The 19,950-nt window shown below is 49.1% G+C and overlaps 1 protein-coding gene across 3 annotated transcripts in view; it reads right to left on the bottom strand.

Annotated features, from left to right (window-relative positions):
* The window catches only part of AFAP1 (actin filament associated protein 1), a 183,789-nt gene that overhangs the window by 41,773 nt on the left and 122,066 nt on the right, over nt 1-19,950 (bottom strand). For 2 of the 3 annotated variants that reach the window (XM_006153638.3, XM_006153640.3), the window contains exons 9-10: nt 10,931-11,080; nt 1,768-1,979 (exon numbers count right to left, since the gene is read on the bottom strand). In XM_006153638.3, the coding sequence (XP_006153700.1) occupies nt 1,768-1,979; nt 10,931-11,080 (362 nt within the window). The remainder of the gene's footprint in view (nt 1-1,767; nt 1,980-10,930; nt 11,081-19,950) is intronic. The other variant, XM_027773866.1, reaches the window with a different exon arrangement.

Raw genomic sequence — 19,950 nt, 5'->3', positions numbered from 1 at the left:
ATTTCTGCGTGGCCATCCCCCCGGGGGGGGTTATTTCTCGCTTTCTGTCTCTCTGTCTTTCTGGCCAGTGCACGCATTCTATAGCAAAATAATAATAATAATAAAAAATAATAATAAGCCTCTCCAGAAAAAAAAAGTTTTCTTTTGCTTCTGGGTTGAATGTCTGAGATTTGCAGGGATTAAGAATTGGTTTCTGGGGAACTAGCAGTTAGCGTAATGGCTATGTCGCTGGACTCCCACGTAGTCGTCCGCGGTTCGCGTCCCGGACCCAGTGGCTTAAAACTCATGCCGGGCGCGTGTGCGTGCGTGCCCAAGATCCCGAGAGGAGAATGGAGGAGAAGGGATTGCGGCATGACCATCCCCCCTGGAGGGTGATTTCTTGCTTTCTGTCTCTCTGTCTCTCTCTGTCTGTCTGGCGAGTGCACGTGCCTTATATCAAAAACCTCTCCAAAAAAAAGAAAGAAAGAAAAAGTGGTTTCTGTAAAACTAGTACCTGAAACAAAGTCTTATTTGTGAATTGAAGATCCTCTGGATTGCCTAACTGGGCCCCCTTGATTCCGGTCACAGTCCTGTGCTATCTCCTCCACTGATCGTTACTGCTACACAGTCATGTACAATTCGGCTGCTTGCCCAATTAATTTGAGTCACACATTGGTCCCGCCCACCAAATCTAACTAATCTAATCTAATAACATTAGGTAATAATAATATTATTACTAAATAGGCGGTAGAGACAAAGGAAAAAGGTCTGAATTAACACTGGGTAGAAAATAAGTTCATCTCGTAAGGTGATAAATAAAATTTAAATTTCCCCAAATGAACGTTTTGCACGTAAACTACTTTTAAGATAATTGCCTCTTTCTGCTTTAGTGAATAAAAAGTTCTAGAAAAGCATTCAAACAAATAATAATTCCCAACAAAGCCCAGGGTCCTTAAAACTGATTGTGTTCTTTCGGTTTTGTTAATGTGGCCCACTGGCCCGTCTGGAAGGCACTCAGCTGGTCCAGGATGTCTGTTCCGTCTGCAAGGAAGCCAAGAACATTTCAAAGGCTAGGTTAAAGGAGACATTTACAGCCGTTTCAAAGGTAGCCTATATAGTTAGGCGTTACTGGAAATTTTTAAATAAATTATCTTCCGGGCACTTAAAAAAGTCCACCGTATGGAATTGTATATTTAATTTCTATGCAAACAGATATAAAGCAGGAACAAAATAAGGAGGCGATCTGGCAAACAAGTCTGACGTGCACAGCCCAGTAAACATGGCACCGTCTGCTTTCTGGTCAGCCTCCCTCGGGAACAGAAATGGACAGAAGAAGAACAGACGCTAACAGAACGGGCAAAGTGAGAGGAAAGGAAAGCAATCGAAGACAAAGATGCCATCGGCAAGCGGTCAGACATTTTGATAGAGAAACCGGAATTTGGCTTTGGAAGGAAAATCACTATTTGAAGAAAATACTGTGCCTTGGGACCAGCAGTTGGCATAATGGCTATGTCACTGGACTCCCTTGTAGTCGACCGTGGTTCAAGTCCCAGACCCAGTGGCTTAAACTCACACTGGGCGCGTGTGCGTGCGTGCCCAAGATCCCAAGAGAATGGAGGAGAAGGGATTGTGGCGTGACCATCCCCCCTGGGAGGTGATTTCTCGCTTTCTGTCTCTATGTCTCTCTCTGTCTTTCTGGTGAGCGTACGCGCCCTGTAGCATAAACCTCTCCAAATAAATAAGTAAACAAACAAACAAACAAATAAAATAGAAAAGAAAATACTGCACCTCTAATACAGCAACCTCCTGTCCATTGCGAAGCAGTCGGAACGTCAGGGGGTGTTTGGAGTCTAAGCCCGGGATCACCTCACAGCCACGGAGAGGGATGGACACGATGTGGGTCTTCAGGTCGGTCCTGTCCTTGTGGAAAATGAGCTTATTATCTTTCACTCTGCACCAGCGCTCCCGCCAGCGGTTGTTGGAGAGCACGTTGAGGTAGCCTGCAACGAGACAGAGCCCAGGCCTTAGCCTCCTGAGAACAGCGGTGGCGTGTGCGTGCCCTTGCCGACAAGCTCAGGGGAGGTAGCGTGCAGAAGGCAAACCCCGCACACAGGCTTTAATGCAAGCACACGTGGGACCAGCTGTTAGCGTAATGGCTATGTCGCTGGAACCCCACGTAGTCGACCGCGGTGCTCATCCAGGACCTGGTGGCTTAAACTCACGCTGGGCGCGTGTGCGTGCGTGCCCAAGATCCCGAGAGGAGAATGGAGGAGAAGGGATTGCGGCGTGGCCATCCCACCTGGGGGGGTGATTTCTTGCTTTCTGTCTCTCTGTCTCTGTCTGGCGAGTGCACGCACCCTATAACAAAAACCTCTCCCCCCCCCAAAAAAAATGCAAGCACATGTGAAAAGAGCCACTTCTGCAATATCGCCCATCTCGAAATGGGTTTTGGGGGCTTTTCACAAGAGGGCATAGACCATATCCAGAACCCCTGATGTAACATTGCTAAGAACAGTTATCGATTTTTTTTAGTTTCTTTCTTTCATGAGAGAGAGAGGACAAGAGGGAGGCAGAGAGGGGCCCCGGCTGTGCCTTCCCACTGCAGCCCACCCCGCCTCGGCCAGCCTGGATGGTGGGCGCGCACGTGCCTGGCATGTCCAGGGAGGCCCTGGCCTTCCTGCAGAGCCCAGCACGCAGAGCAGCACATTCCTGCCTGGCAGGCATCTAACGTGTGGGAACCTAGAATTGGCCTGGGATACGCGAAAAGCCACTAAGCCACCAGGTTTTGAATGGCGAGAAGGAAAGGGGATATGACGGTTGCCTTCAAACAACGGGAGGGAAATCGCATGGAAAGAGATCCTGTTTGAGTAGCTAGCGATGGCACGCAGGGCGAATGGCACAGAAAGCCAGATCCTGGCTGACCATGAGAAAAAACGACTATCTGAAAATGAAAACTTTCCAAGAAACGGAGGCCTCGGGAGGTGATAAGTTCACTGGAAGTAGTCCAGCGAATGAGGGAAGGTCTCTGGTATGAGGTTCCTGCAGAGGCCAGAGGCCCCAGACGGCCCTTGTGTCCTATCTCAGCATTCTGCTTTGAAGACTGTCTGGGGGAGCTTGCCCAGATGAAACCGAAACTCTTGAGTCTGACCATGCATGAATTTTTGTCACCTGTGTCTCTGACACACACGGTCTCTTAGTGTGTTACTCATAGTAGATGGAACAGAGGAAGAATTATTATTCTCATTTTTTTTAAAAAAAGGAAAATTCCTCAAATACAGGGAACTGACCATTTGTTGTTGCAAACACAAAATGGAATTTTCTAAAAATAACAAGCCATGAAAACATAGATTTCACAGGGTGGTGGGACTTCCAGCCACTCCTCAATGCTAGTCAGGGACTGCTCCCTCCCTTAAGATTGAGACGGTGGGTGAAATGTCAAATAAAATAATGACTATCAGGTTAAAAAGAAATAAAAAAAAAAAAGGATTCCCGACTTAAGTCATTTAGCTACTCTTTCAACTCATACATACACATGCATATACACGCACACGCACACAGCTCAAAATGTTACAGGAATAAAACACAGAGAGCCCTTGAACATAGGTTTAAGCAACATGGGTCCACCACTGTACAGATTTTTAAAAAAATAAATACAGAAAAACCGTTCTTTCTCCTCCGTATGATTTACTAACATTTCCTTTTCTCTAGAACACAGTAAGTAATATATATACAACATATGTGTCAACTGGCTGGTGATAAGGGTTCTTCTAGTCAACACCAAGCTATTAGCAGTGAAACTGAAGGAAGACGAAAGTTGCATGTGGGTTTGGGGATTGGCCCAGCGGTAGAGAGGTAACATACATGCAGGTAATGCCTGACCCATGGGGAAGATGGCGAGTTCAGTTCCCTGCCGGACCTGTCCACACCACCTGCACATGCCTGTCATCCCGCTGGCCGGGAAGGCTGGGGAATTGTGGCATGAGACTGTTGAGAGTCCTTGTGTGTCCCTGATACACACACACACAGTACACAAACTTAGACGAAATTTAAATGTATATTTTCAACTGCACAGGGGATGGGTACCCTTAACCCCCCACATGGTTCAAGAGTCAACTGTAAATCCTGACTTTTTAGAAATGCTTTTCCAAAGGGTTTTAGAGAATTCTTTCTACTTCTTTTATGTTCAAATTCTATTTCACTTTATTAGCAATGGATAAATGCTATAAAGATGGAAAAAATAAATGTTCAGGATTGAGAATGATTTTCATGTATTATTTATAAATATTTGTAAATTATTTCTCAAGGAATTGAATAGGTACATACTTAGAGAATTTAAATGTTCGTTCTGCTAAATGTGATGGCATTGCTACCAACACACACTTGGGAAAAGGACACACTGCTTTTCCTAGGACTAAAAATTTGGGGAGGGAGGTGTAAGCTGTGCATTTGTGAGGCGCAAAAATGGGGAAGCAAGCCTGTGGTCTCGAGGGTCTGCGACGTGGCTGCCCTCTTGTGTTCAGAGAATAAGTTCGACTCACTAGAAACTGTGTTTTGTAAACATTTAGGAGGGACTGGAGGGACCTAGTGAAAAGAGGCTGCAGAATCAAAGCTGGAAGGCATCTTAAAGGGTTTGCTTTATGAAGGAGGCAAGGATCCCCCAGCCTGCGGAAGTGATTAATGCAAGGCCACACAGCAACGCCAGGTCCGAAGCCCTGCTGGGAGCTACAGGTGGCAGATAAGGAGCTGTTAACAGCTATGGGCTCACGCGATTGTCAGTCCATGAACGACTTACTTGCAAATGACTTAGTTCTGATTCATTTATTGCTTAAAAAGAAAAATGGTGGGGCCAGCAGGTGGTGTGGTGTTTAAGGCATTGGACTCTCACGTTGCCAACCCCGGTTTGAGTCCAGAACATGGCGTCCTGAAAAACACGCCAGCTACATGTGCCTGTGTGTTCAAAATCCCAGGAGGAGACTAGAGGAGAAGGGACTGTTGCATGGCCAACCGCTCTGGGGGGTGGTGGTGGTGGTGGTGGTGGTGATTTCTCACTTCTCTTACTGTCTGTCTGTCTGTCTGTCTTTTCTCCAGCAATTACACATGCCATATGATAAAAAACCTTTAAAAAATTCTACCTAAAACATAAGCCCACTGTAATATTTGAATATCTGAGTAATGGCTCTTGGAACGACTTGGTACCTGTGGCTTGATACCGTCCATCAGCAGTTAGTCGTGCTGAAAGCCAACTTTTCTGTACTTATGAAAAGGCCCCCACTGTATTAACACTAAGTATTTTCTGAGCGTGAGCTGACAAACGTGATGGCATATCTAAAGAGAAATGGAAGGCAAGAGCCCCTCTCTAGCAACCTGATTTATCTGGAGCCCAGGGTTAGCACACACAGACACGATTTCTGAGAAGACCTAAGCTGGGGACGGATGGGAGGTACTGCTAGAGCTGCAAAAGGGGAACGGGTGTGTGTCCTGGGGTGGCTGCGGCCGAGGTGCCCCTCCGTGTGCCAGGGAGAGGGAGGATTTCAACAGGCCTGGAGAAGGAGCGGAGAGACCGAGCCTTCAGACTGCCAGTGACCTAGAGGACAGAGAACCTCGGATGTGAGTTACAGAAGCCTGGCCCTTGTGCAGAAGACACAGTGTGGGGATCCGGGCAAGGAAGGGCTGAGATGTTTATTTAGGAATAATTTTAAGCAGAACTAGAAGGCCCAATGTATCTCTGCCTTCTCAATAACCAGTGACCACACCCCTTCCGAGTTCCACGTGACTTTCCAGTGTGGGGCTCCTGGCCAGTGTAGGACACGCCTTGCATATGTGCGGGGCTCCAGAGCAACGGGGCAGCAATTCCCAAGGAGGGCCCACACCACGGGGAGGACGGCTCCCGAAGAGGTGCAGGGCCCCTGGGAATGGATTCCCTGACAAAAGCTAGCTCACAGTCCCTGAATGCTATGAATTCTTGACATTTCTGCCACAACGGGAATGGTCATATTGAACAGATTCCTATTTTATTTAGAACATGACTTCATGGGAAATGACCATATTTAAAAACCTCCCTCAGATTTATTTACAGCCTCAAAGAGAGAAAAACACGTCGCAGGGATGACAGAGCTGTCCACGTGGACAGTAAGTGCCAGGTGACCTGCCCATGCTTGGAGACCGGCCTTCCCTGCCGTCTGCTCCCTCCCCACCTCGCTTTCTCAGAAAGGGCTGGCAACACAGAGGAGGGAGGAGCTGAGCAGGGTAATTCAGACAACACCATCTGGAGTCAGAGGGCCTGTCCCTGGTGCTCCCGAATATCATCTAACAGCAGAGGCAGGCTCTGGATGAAAGCAATGCGCACCCAGACCCCAACCATCCCAGGCAACCTTTAAACTGGAGCAGACATGCACCACCAGGTGGCGCCGAAGCGCAGCAGGACCGGCGGACTGGGCTCCCTCAGGGAGGACTCCAGGCCCAGGAGCTCACAGGCCCACCCTGGCCACCTAGCGAATGGTTGGCAAGGCGATTCCACACAGACTCTGATTTTTTTTTCCCCTTTGGCGGGGTACTTATATTATGTAGGGCGTTACTGTATCTTAACTACTTGGGAATGACAGTTGAACATTTGAGAGTATGTCTGCTCCATATCCTAAAGAAAGAACTCTGTTCCTCGCAACATCATGGCAAGAGTGCACGAGGAGGTTCGCTGGAACTATAAAATTAACTTTATAGCCTGAGAACAAACAAACAAACAGAAAACACAGAGCGCAACAGACCTAAACCCTCCCACAGGCAGCTGTTCCCGCTCTCTGGCTTCTCTCGCTGGGTGCCAGGCGGCTGTCGAGCTCAGGCAGCTGGAGGGTAGCAGCGGGGGCAGCCTTGGAGAAGTGCGCCAAGGTTCCATTTATTTATTCCCTTCAGGAAGGGAAGTGAGTGTCTGCCCAAGCGGCTACTGTGCTCTGGTTACAGTGGCCGAAACTCAGCCCTGCGGAGAGGCGTTTCATCCCGAGGTGGCTGGTACCGAACCTCAGCAAGTGCTCGTCTCTGATCGGCCGAGAGGAGAGGGGCCACGGGAGAGGCGTCCCAGAACAGCTTTCAGACATACCAGGTGTCACGACCCTGCCCACAGCTGATGACGACCCTGCCCACAGCTGATGACGGCCCTGCCGAGGTCGAAAGCTCCCTCCCCGAGAGCTTCGAAAGGGCTTGCACCAAGCTGACATGGCGGCTCCTGTGCTAGGCAGTCTTCCCCCCTTCACTAAAGGTTGCCTGATGTTTGTGTGGACGTAGAGCGTGACGCGATGTGACAAGTATGTAACTTCCCTGTATGTCCACTAAGAAACCCTACCACTGAGAACTTCACAAAGTCACAGAACGGGACAGCTGGAAAGGCCCTGGAAACACCCAGTAAGCCCTTGGGACTCAGCTCCGGCCACCTGAATGCCACGAAGCCCTCCATTCCACACACTGGGACATTTAGTCTCAATGTTCATGTATCTAGTTTCTATACCACTCATGTGACAATGTGCTCATGCTATTTCCTGGTATATTTATGTTTATTTAAAAAAAAAAGGAAAAATGGAACCAGCCAGGTGGCATGTTGGTTTAGGTGACTGGATCCCATAGTTCGACTGCACGGTTCAAGTCCCAGACCCGGCACCTTGAAAAACATGTCAGGCACGTGTGCACACACTCAACATCCTAAGAGGAGAATGGAGGAGAAAAGACTCCAGTGTGGTGTCACCCCCGGGAGGTGCTTCCTCACATTCTCTCTGTCTCTGTTTCTGTTTAGCGAGTACAAATGCCATATGGCAAATTAAAAACAAAAAGAGCAAGTCAGGTAAACAAATGGCCATTTACTGGGCACGAATCACGAGGTAGGTATTGAACTCAGTGTTGCAGTACTTTCTCTCCTGTATTTATGGAAACCAAGGACTGTAAGTGCCGAGTTTCCTGGAAGAGGAAACCAAGGTGGCCAGAGGCTAAGCAATGTGCTGAAGGGAGCTCACGCCGTCACCACGTCACCACGTGGGCTCAAGTTGCTTGTTCCTCTCTGCCAGACTCCACCAGGGGCTGTAGCACAGCAGGTGAGCAGGTAGGAGGGGTCAGAAGGGTGGGGCTGAGGCAAGATTATCAGAGGCCCTGAACTGGACAGCAAAGGAAACGGTTTTATCAGACACAGAAATGGTATGAGTCGTCTAAGGTTTCAAAGTTCCAGCTGGGGGCCTGGAGGAGACACAGAGCACAACAATAGGCCAATCCAGAGGGTGTTGCAAGAGCCAAACGACAGATGGAAATAGGGGTGGGGAAGAGAAGAAAATGGAAATGCGTTTCCTGATAACAATTGCTTACTTTATAAAGTGACAATGATGCTGGGACTTGTAAGCGGAGAAGGACAAATAAAAGAGACTTTGGGGTAAGGGGTCTTTGGGCACAGACCGTATTATCTCTGTGCAGGCTGACCCGCCCAGTGCTAGGGGGGGGGGGCCCTCAGGCAGCAACTTCTGGACCTGCAGGGGGAGCAGAACCCCCTGTGGGCCAGGCTGCCGTGGTCACCCTCTCTCCCCCGCTCACGCCTGGAGAACATCTACTGAGAGCCTCCCCTCCTGTCTCCACGAGGAAAGCCTCGACAGCATTTTTTTTTAACAATTATTTTATTCAACTTTATTTCTTTATTTCTTTTCAATTTGACCAGAGAGGGACAGAGAGAGTAAGAAAGCAAGAAAGCAAGTTGCCAGATCTGGGACTCCAACCGTGGTTGGCCATGGGGGAGTCCAGCGTCCCTAACAACCATGCCACCTGCCAGCCCCTTGACAGCATTTTTATCATGTGTCCTGGGGCACAGCTGACTGGACTGCAACGCATAGATCTGGGATTTGAACTCGGCTCTCCATAGCTCTGGGGAGTGTTTGCTGTCTGTTCAGCTGCCCTTCCTTCCGGCCCATCCAGCTCAGCACTTTATCTTCCGGGAGCAGGGCAGGAGCAGCTGCGGAGACTCGACTTGGCAGGATCAGTCTCTCTGGCCTTTGTCCAGCTCCTTCTTTCTGCCTGAAACTTTGCAGCTGTACCGAAGTAACTGAAACGGCCATTGTCCTCCTCCTCCCTCCCCTTTTTAAAGATGCCTCCCTTTACCCCAGTGAAGAACCAGATGACAGTTTTAAAATCTTGTGGACAGAGGATGTTCTCTTAATAGAGGCAGAAGTTGTCCACTAAGCAGTGTGATGGAGACCCACATGTGCATAATGAGATGCTGCAGATACACTCTCCCTGCCCTGAGCAATCACTGTGCTTCCAAGGAAGTGCCTGGCAATGGATTTACTGCGACACCTGATTACCAGCACAAATAAAGCTGTTTATGAGGAGCTAGGGGAGGATTCGGAGAAGGCATGTGCTGGCTCTGTGACTCAGAGCAGGTCATGCACCCTTTCTGAGCTTCGGTGCTCTTGCTGGGGAAAGGAGGGTTTTGGACACAGTCTGGAAGCTGCTTTTCATATGAATGTTTGATTATTCCTCACTGCAGAACCTCAACTTCCTCCACCGACCTGGAACAGCTTAAGAAACTCAAAGAAACGAAACTACTGAGGTTGTGCACTTTCCTGCCTCCTACTTTATCACAGGGGGAGATGGGAGAGGTGAGGGGAGGCTCCGGGAATGGTGGAGGCGGCAGGGAGCAGGGCCGGGGCACGAGCGGCGCGGCAGCTCGGCAGCGTGGCCGCCCTCTGGGCCTTCTCCTTGGGGTTAGGTAACAGAACGAACATCAGTAGCTACTGACTAGCTTGTGACCTGACCAAGGACAGAGTCAAGGACCTCGGAGCGCACCAGGCTTGCATGGCAGCCTTTAAACGCTTTATTAGTTATGGGACCAGCAGATGGTGGAATGGTTACGTTCCTGGACTCCAACGTATTTGATCGTTGTTTGAATCCTGGAGCTGGAGGTTTAAAACTCACGCTAGGCACGTGGGCATGTGTGCCCGAAATCCCGAGAGGAGAGTGAAGGGACTGTGGTGTGGCCATCCCACCAGAGGATGACTTCTTGCTTGCTATCTCTCTGTCTCTCTCTGCCTCTCTGGCAAGCGCACCCACCCTATAGCAAAAATATATCTCTCTGAAAAAAAATTGTTTAAAAGTTTTATTTATTTATTCGTGTAGTCTGCTATGGGACATATGTACTTGCTCAAGAGAGAGAGAGCAAGAGAGACAGGGAGAGTGAAAAATTAACACCCAGGAGAGACGCCATGCCATGCCCTAATCCCTTCTCCTCTAGTCTCCTCTCGGGATTTGGGGCTAACACACGCGCCCAAGTGTGTTTTTCAGGTCACCAGATCTAAGACTCAAACTGCACACCTGGCCATGTAGATTCAGCCGCCCTAACCTCCACACCACCCACTGGCCCAGTATCAATTTTTAGTAGACATGATAAAATTATCTGGGCAGACAATGGTGAACGGAAAAAACTAATTTTAATTCCATAAATGTTTTGCTCAACTTTTTAAACTAACCACACATGTATACATTCTAGTAAAAACACGTAACAGGAATCTGAGGGGCCAGCAGGTACAGTGATGGTTGAGGCACTGGACTCCCACATGGCCAACCATGGTTCGAGTCCCCGGCCTGGTGGCTTGCTTTCGCACTCTTCCTTTCTCAGTTTCTGTCTCTCTCTCTCTCTCTCTACTCAAATCGAATGATAATAATAATAATAAAAAAATTAAAATAAATAATTATTTATAAAACAAGGAACTTGAGAGAACTTCATAGGAGCAAAGAGAGACTTTTTTTTCTAGAAAGAACCTTAGCGATCATTTCGACCCCCTGCAAAGTCTTTTATTAATAAGATTCGGATGATCGCTAATCCAATGCAAAGGAGCTCGAATCAATGAGCCGCAGAAGAACCTGGACCAGAGGGGCTCAGGAGAGCAGAGACACGCTGAGGAGCGGGGCTCGCTCCTGGCCGGGCCCGTCTTACCGCACGTGGGCACGTCCTCCTCAGCCGATGACGTCTGCTCGTCTGTGGACGGCTTCTTCTTCCCCAGACCAATGATCTTGGTGATTTTTTTCCCAGTCACTTTAGATACAGTTCCCTTGGCCTCTGACTTAGAACTTTTCTTCCTCTTCACTGTCAAGAATAACAACAACAAAGCGTGCTTAAATTGTAGGCGTTAGCTAAAAATGCAGAACCGGGGACCCAATGGTGCCGCAGGGGTAGCACAGCCCTCCGTGTGGCTGACCCTGTGCGCAGGGTCCAGGTTCTCATCCGGGGGCCTTCCAGCCCGTCTGGGCTGGCTGGCGCTGGGGGTGGACTGCGGCGTGAAGGCTAACGGGGTGCCTCCTCCACTCTGTCTCTTCCTTACTCATGGAAGAAAGAAAGAAACTTTCAAAAAAATAAAGAACTAAAGCGTAAGTCAGAGCCTATTTCTCCTTTCTCTCGACTTTTATTTACTAAGCATCTTGAACAGGGGCTGTGTGTCAGCCATTAGTCTAGAAGCTGGGGACTGGGCAGAAAACAGGGCGACTGTTAGGAAGTATACATTCTAGAGTGGGCTGAACACACACACACACACCTGTACACATTAAGGATGTCAAGTGGTCAGAGGCCACAAGAGAGCTACACCAGAATTATGTAGGAGAGTGGAGGGGAGGGGTCAGAGAAAGCCTACTTGGGACTTTAAGCTGAAAGATAAATGAATAAGGAAGGTGGTCCTGCACATTTCAAAGGGAAGGCCACCCAGGCAAGAACACCAGCTGAGGCAAAGCATTCCAGTCCCAGTCTAGTAAGCCCAAAGCAGGCACAGGTAAGAGTGGAAGCAGCTGAAGTCTGGGTGATGACCCTGGGCCCCAGGGACGGGAAAGGGGGACTAGGTCTTCCTCAGGAGCCCCCTCAGCCCCACAGCCCCTCGCCCACCTGCTAGACACACACTCCACTCTGCCCATCCAGCTAGCAGATGAGTGGCCTGAATCCCAGCCCACTGCACTCCGCTTAGCCTAGACGGTGTTTAATTAGAAATTAATTGTCAACACATAAAATACGTAAGCGTTTCATGTAAAAATAATTTCTAGCTTCCCTTGAAAAATCAGAAGCCCTGGCAATTCTGGCCCCACACTTGGGCAGGACCAGAACAGCAGGGTCCATGCAGACAGCCTCATGCTTCAACACAGGGCAGTTCTGGCCGCTCCCCGCTGGCTCCCCACCATGCAGGCCCAGGGCCTGCACCTGCCCCATCCCAGCCACTCCCACCCTCTCCACCTCTGCTGGCTCTGTCTGTGGCTCCGAAAGGGTTACATGGATGGTGGTCAGGCAGGAAGCCAGAATGTCCATGAGAGGATACACCCAGAACTGAGGGACTGCGCCCCCAGGGACAGCAGCCCCCAGAAAACCTGAGCTGTTCACCCACCTCCGTCTCCTGGGGACCCCTGCGTGCCTGGCACTGGAGCCACGGGCACCTTCCCCCCGGGCCTCTGGTCAGGGGCAGGAAGTAGTCCTCTTCTCTGTTTTCTCCTGGCTGCACCCCAACTCCCAGGCACAACACAGAACATCTCGCTCGGTCTCCCTGGCCCATGCCCGGCCTCCCCGCACCCCTTGGCACACTCCCTTAGGGCTCAGTGAGCTCCCCGGAGGTAGGGCACTCTGTTTCGTCCTTATTTTCCCTCTAGAATGAAATGGCAATGATATCTGGGGAGAGAGGTGCATGTCATAGTTAAAAACAAAGCCGCGCCAGGCCAGCAGGCGGTGTGAAGGTTAAGACAGCTGGATCCTGCATGGCCGACTCTGTAGTTCGAGTCCCAGAACTGGCAGCTGGACAATCATGCCAGGCACATGTGCATGCATGCCTAAAATCCTGAGAGGAGAAGGGATTGCAGCGTGGCCATCCCCTCTGTGGGATAACTCATTTTTTCCCTCTTCAGTGAGTACATGTGCCCTATGGCAAAAATCTTAAAAAAGAACAACAAAAAAAAAAGCCACATCAAATTTTAATGGTAACACAGTACCTGGAGTGAATGCTCGGATACCCCTCCAGTTTGCTATGTCGGAGCACTAACCCGCCATCTGTCCATGCGTGGAGACAGTGCTTCTACAGAAGTAATGACGGTTACGTGAGGTCATGAGGGTGGGACTCTATCTGACAGGACGAGTGTCCTTACGGGAAGAGACTGCACGCACGGAGGAAGGAACGTGTGAGACGCGGGAGAAACGCCGTCCGCGCACCAGGAAGAGAGCCTCACGGCACCTACAGCTTGGACTTCAGGCCCCCAGAACCGTGAGAAAATAACTTCTGTTGTTTAAGCCGCCCGTCTGTGGTACTTTATGATGGCAGCCAAGGTAGACCGATAAAGCATTTCTGTGCTATTTTTAACGAATCAGATTAAGGCCTCCTGTGATTAGAAACAGGGCAGAGGGGGAACCAGCAGTTAGCATAATGGCTATGTCGCTGGACTCCCACATAGCTGACCACAGTTCGCGACCCAGACCCGGTGGCTTAAAACTCACGCCAGGCGCGTGTGCGTGCGTGCCCAAGATCCCAAGAGAATGGAGGAGAAGGGCTTGCGCCGTGACCATCCCCTCTGGGGGGGAGATTTCTCGCTTTCTGTCTCTATGTCTTTGTCTGTCTGGCAAGCGCACGCGCCCTATAGTGAAAACCTCTCAAAAAAAAGAAAAAAGGGAACCAGCAGTTAGCGTAATGGCTATGTCGCTGGACTCCCACATAGCTGACCACAGTTCGCGACCCAGACCCGGTGGCTTAAAACTCACGCCAGGCGCGTGTGCGTGCGTGCCCAAGATCCCAAGAGAATGGAGGAGAAGGGCTTGCGCCGTGACCATCCCCTCTGGGGGGGAGATTTCTCGCTTTCTGTCTCTATGTCTTTGTCTGTCTGGCAAGCGCACGCGCCCTATAGTGAAAACCTCTCAAAAAAAAGAAAAAAGAAACAGGGCAGAGGAATGCCATCCCCGCCCCTCCTTAGTACACAGGGCCCTGATAGGGTAAAGCACTGAGAACCAGCTCACCCCCAGGCTGAAGAGACACCCCCCGTTACTCTAAGGCAGAGGTCTGAGTCTGGGATGGCTGTGTCGTCCTGCTTTCCACTCAACCCAACCTAAAGGGGAAGCCACGGGGGCAGGCCCCCTTAGCTACTTCTAAAGACCTGGAGATCTTTCGCCCAGAAGATGGTCTTCCACCGCAGTCCCCTGCAGGCTCAGTGGTAAAGAGACTGCGGGCAAGAGCAGCGAGGGAGCCCCGGCGACTCCCTGCCATGGAGTGCCATTCGTCTCGCCCAATGGGGAGTTTAGATCTACTGGACGGGGACTGGCACCTGCCAGGACGGACGTGCTGACCGCAGATAAATGAGATGCTAATTAACGCTCTGAACTGGAATACCCGCTGATTCGCTTTTTGCAATGGTAGAAGTTAGGTAATCCTTGGAAGAAAAAGTCAGGGTACATAAGAACACGAGAGACTAGCAGGAACATCCGACGCGATTCGTCAAATCAAATGCAGAACTTAGTGCTTAGTCCAGAGTTATGAAGAAAAAGTACAACCTAGAATTCTCAACTCCCTGCAAGCAGAGTGTGCAGAACCCAGAGAGCCCGCATGGCGCGTGCTGAGGAGGGGAGACCACAAGGCGCGTCGGGAGGGGAAGTGACTGCAGCAAAACCAGCTGAGCGTCCTTTTTTTTTTTTTTTCCTGGAGAGGTTTTCGCTACAGGGTGCATGCGCTTGCCAGCCAGACAGAGAGAGACAGAGAGACAGAAAGCAAGAAATCACCCCCCAGGGGGGATGGTCACGTCACAATCCCTTCTCCTCCATTCTCCTCTCGGGATCTTGGGCACGTACGCACACGCGCCTGGCATGAGTTTTAAGCCACCGGGTCCAGGATGCGAACCGTGGTCGACTATGTGGGAGTCCAGCGACATAGCCATTACGCTAACTGCTGGTTCCCCCAGCTGAGCATTCTTAAAGCCGTGAATACCCTGTCATGAATCCAGGCAGCTTCCAGTCATACTAGACAGGTGGAAATCTGATGCTTTTTCATGTAGGCTGGTAGGAGGAATGGGGGCAGGGGGCTTCATATCTTTTATTTATTACTGTAAATATCTATTACTACCTTTTACTTATGTACTGTTTACTCAGTAAGTCTACGACAGAGGCACAGTACATGACTAGCTGAAGTGCTAGTTGAAGACAGTCTCCAGGCAGACTGGCATCAGCACCTCAGTTCCCTTTCTCACATCAACTGTGCTATCAACAGGATGTCCACTAATCCACCAAAAAATCAGACTGACGGGTTTTCCACACACTCCGCATTCTAGCCCTAAAGGAGAGACAGGAGTTTTAGACTCATTGCCTGTGGCTTTGGCCACGTTATCTGGTTGTTTCTATCTTCAACTGAGCCTAATGTTGAAAAACTTTATCAGTTCAGGATTCGATCTACACAGCCAGCAGAGAAATCTGTGAGAGTCAAGATACGGCCTAGGATAAAGGGAGTGTAACTGAAATCTCTTGATTGCACACTGGTCAAGAGTGAGCAAAAAGAATTAAAGCTCCGGGCTGGCCCTGGAGTGCAGCAGTCAAGGGCTGTATAGGGGGAACCAGAACCCACATGGTTGACTGCAGTTCAAATCCGGGCCCCAGGAGCTTGAGAACCATGCCACGTATGTACATGTGTGCCTAGGGTCCTGCGAGCAAGGAGAAATGAAGGGCGAAGGATTGTGGTGTGGCCAGGCCCCACTGGGGAACACTTTCTTTCTCTCTCTCTCTCTTCCTCCCCCTTCTTCCATCCCTCCCTCTTTCCCATGCACACACACCCTCTGGCAAAAAAAAGAAAAAAAGAATTAAAGCTAAGAAGTTAGGGGGCCGGGGGCCAGCAGATGGCATGGACTCCCATGTGGCCAACCAAAGTTCAAGTCTCAGACCTGACGGCTTGAAAATCACACTGGGTATGTGTGCGTGCGTGCCCAAAATCCCAAGAGGAGAATGGAGGAGAAGGGATTGTGGCGTGGCCAGCCCCCCGGGGGGAGGAAGTGGCAATTCCTTCTCACCATCTCTGTCTCTCTCTGGCAAGTACACTTGCCCTATAGCAGAAACTTAAAATAAAAAAATAAATAAAATGAAAAGAAAGATAAGAAGTTAGAACATATTCACACCGGTAACTTTTCTTAGTAACCAGAGTGTCTGCTACATGCAAAGCAGTACACCAGGCAAAAAGAAAATGTTTGAACCAAAGTCACCTTTTAATTTCAAATTATAGAAGTTGTTCTTATTAAAAAGGTGAATTCTAAATATAGATACAGTCATTTACATGTACATCCAGACACACGTATCATCTGGGAGAACCCAACATACATAGGCACATCGGGAGGAGAAACAGTAAACAAGAAACGAGACCAACCAGCGTCCACTGCGCCTCAGCTTCTGAGACTGCTTGTTATTTCATTTCAGGGCAAAACTTAAAGACAGCTTTCTGGTTCTGATTACACATAATGTGCCCTGTGGAAGACACAGATAATACTTTCCTCTGGAGAACTTCCGACGGGCAGAACTAAAATTACACTCAGATAGGACTGACTTAGAAAAACACACATGAAAAAGAGAGCTCGGGACCTTTCAGAGCACAACTTGCAAGGTCATGACAATGCTGAGTACCTGGGCTGCAAGGGTCGCGAGGACCTGGACCGCCATTGGATTTAGAGGGACTTCAGAAGGTAAGTAGGAAATGCTTGTTTTGCTCTAGCAAAAGGACAGGTGGGTGTGGGTGGTCAGAAGTCACCCGTGCAGCTGAGGTCACAGGTATGAGCACACTGTGGTTTGGCTTTGCCCTGGGAAAACTTCCTCCGCTGCCCACAAGTCAGAGCCCTCATCTCAGTCCACACACTCTTAAGGAAATTAAAAGTCCAGCCAAAGGCTGGGAGAAAATCTGTACAAACACAGCTAATAAAAGAATTGTATTCAGAATATTCCAAGAACTCTCAAAACTCAAGAATAAGAACAAACAATCCAATAAAAATATGGCCCAAAGATTTTAACAGTCATTTCACCAAAGAAAATACACCAATGACAAATAAGCACATTCGCAAATGTTCAACGTTGTTAGTTATCAGGCAAATGAATATTCTAACACACCACTCTGAAGCTATTAACACGGCTAAATAAAGAGCGAAACAGAGCAGAAGTGACACTACCAAGGCCGCTGGAAATGCAGATGGCCCATCAACCCCACGCCCGGGAATTTTCCCAAGAGTAATGGGAGCTTATATCCACTGCCTCTGAGTGACTGGGACAGCTCTGTGACCATCAGAAATGAAAACAATCCAGATGATCTTCAGTGTGCGATAAACTAACCATGGTACATCCACACAACAGAGGACTGCTCGGCTAACATAAAAAACAAACCGCCGGTCCACTGATACATGCTACGACACAGGTCAGCCCAACGCACTGTGCCAAGTGAAAGAGGCCACACGCTAGGACCTGCATAGCGTCCGACTCCACTTCTGTGCCATTCTAGTAAAGGACAGATCATGGATAGGTGGTTGCCAGGCTGGAGTTCGAGACAAAGGAACTTGAGGAGCATGTTTCTATATCTTGATTTTGATGCTAACCTGTGCTTGTCGAAACTCACAGAACTGTATGCCAAAACAAGCTGAATTTTAGCGTATGTAATCTGTACCTCTATAAAGCTCAGTTTAAAAAAGAGAGTTTGGGGACCAGCTGAGTGTGTAACAGTTAAGTCGCTGGACTCCCACGCAGTCGACCATGATTCGAGTCCCAGACCTGGCAGCTTCAAACTCATACCTGGCACATGTGCATGCCTGCCCAAGATTCCAAAAGAAGAATGGAGGGAGAAGGCACTAAGGGGTGGCCACCCCGCCCCCGGGGGGTGATTTCTCTCTTTCTGTCTCTCTGTCTCTGCCTCTCCAGTGAGCACATATGCCCTCTAGCAAAAATCTCTCTCTAAAAAAGAGAGACTCCAGTATTTGCATACCCATGTTTGTAGCAGCATTACAGTTGCTGAAAGCAACCCAGGTGTCCACTGACAGAAAAACGGATAAGCAAAAGTCTATGACTCTGATGGAATATTACTTAGCCCTAAAGAAGAAGCAAATCTGAGACAGGCTGCAACACAGAGGAAGCCTGAGAGCATGTTAAGTACAGAAAGCCCCTCAGGGAGGACAGGTGCATGACTGCCTCACGGGAGGCCCCTGGAGCAGTAAAACACGGCAAGGAGAATGGGGGTTGCCAAGGGCGGGAATCGCCAAGGGCAGGAATGGGAAGCTGTTGTTGAACGGGAACAGAGTTTCAGTTCTGCAAGATTAAAAGAGGTGTGGGGCCAGCCTGCTGCATGCTGGTGAAGGCAGCTGGATCTGGGCAGTCTGCCAGTTCGAGCACAGACCTGACAGCTTGAAAAGCACACTGGGCAGGTGCGTGTATGTACCCCGAATCGCTAAAGGAGAGGGAAATGGAGACGGGACTGCAGCATGACCATCATATGTAGGGTGCTTTCTCTCTCTCTCTCTCTCTCTCTCCTCTCTCTCTCCCTCTCTCTTCCAGGTGAGCCTACACACCTTCTGGCAACATTTTTAAAATAATAAGGGCCAGCCAGTGACATGGTAGTTAAGGCATCTGGATCCCACATGGCAAACTGCACCCTGAAAAACATGTGGGTCCAAGTGCGTGCATGTCTCATATCCCAAGAGGAGAATGGATTGAGGTATGCTATGCCCCCTGGGGCGTTTTCTGACTTTCCCTCTCTCTCCTCTCTCTCTGTCACTTTTTTGGCAAGCACACGTGTCCTTTAGCAAAAAAGAAAAAATAAGGGGAAAGGAAAGAAGGGAAGAGAAAAGGAAAGGAAAGGAAAGGAAAGGAAAGGACAGGAAAGGAAAGGAAAGGAAAGGAGGAAAGGGAAATGAAGAAAAAGAGTTCTGGATCAGTGGTGGCATTGAGAGCACAGCAATACGAAGGCACTTAACACCACTCAACTGTACACCTAAAAGTGGTTAAGGTGGTAAACTTTATGTTATGTATATTTAATCTCAATCAAAAAAAATTTTATTAGGTGAGACAGACATTTTCAGAAAATCTTTTAAAAAGACTTCTGAAAAATCTGCAAGTCTGACATTCTCATATGAAAGATGGGGACCAGCAGTTGGCATAATGGCTATGTCGCTGGACTCCTATGTAGTTGACCATGGTTTGAATCCTAGACCCGGTGGCTTAAACTCATAAGGGATGCATGTGCGTGCATGCCCAAGATCCCAAGAGGAGAATGGAGAAGAGAGTGTGGCATGGCCACCCCCCGGGGGATAATTTCTCGCTTTATGTCTCTCTGTCTCTTTGACTCTGTCTTTCAGGCAAGTGCAAGCGCCTTATAGCAAAAACCTCTCTCCCCTCCTCCCCAAAAAAAGAAAGATGGGGAAACCAAGACTCATCAAGAGGGAAAACTTACTGAAGATCACATGGCTAAGCAAAGACAGAGCTTAGAAAGGAATGTGGATTTCCTGTCTCATTATTCAAGGTTCTTTTTACTGGAGGTCAGGTCTCTAAGCAGGATGACAGCTGCTTCCCACTGCAAATTCTCAGTGATACAGCAAGTGAGGAAATAACCTGATGAGCATCCTAAGTTTAAAATAAATGCAGGCCACATATAAAGATAATAGGAAGTGAACTCAGCCTAGGTCTGGAAGGGTGGGAAGAAAGACCTGCAGCTGATATGAACCCCAAGGGTTCTCTTGCTGCATACTTTTTTTTCTCAATTGCCATGGAGCAGGTGCACCCACTACAGAAACGGAGATAAAGAGAAAGAAAGCATCCCCCCTACCCCACCCCACCGCAGGTCAGGGTTATACCGTAATCCCTTCTCCTCCGTTTCTCCATTCTGGCAGGAATTCTGGGCACGCATACACATGTACTTAGGGTGATTTTTAAGCTTTTGGGGTTGGGATTTGAACTGAGGTCGACCATACGGTATCCGGTTCTCTTAACTGCTAACTTAACAGAAC

The sequence above is a fragment of the Tupaia chinensis genome, unplaced genomic scaffold (genome assembly GCF_000334495.1).
Source record: "Tupaia chinensis unplaced genomic scaffold, TupChi_1.0 Scaffold000384_1, whole genome shotgun sequence".
Classification (NCBI taxonomy): Eukaryota; Metazoa; Chordata; class Mammalia; order Scandentia; family Tupaiidae; genus Tupaia; species Tupaia belangeri.
The sequence above is the reverse complement of the archived record's forward strand: the minus strand, read 5'-3'. Positions and strand labels throughout refer to the sequence as shown.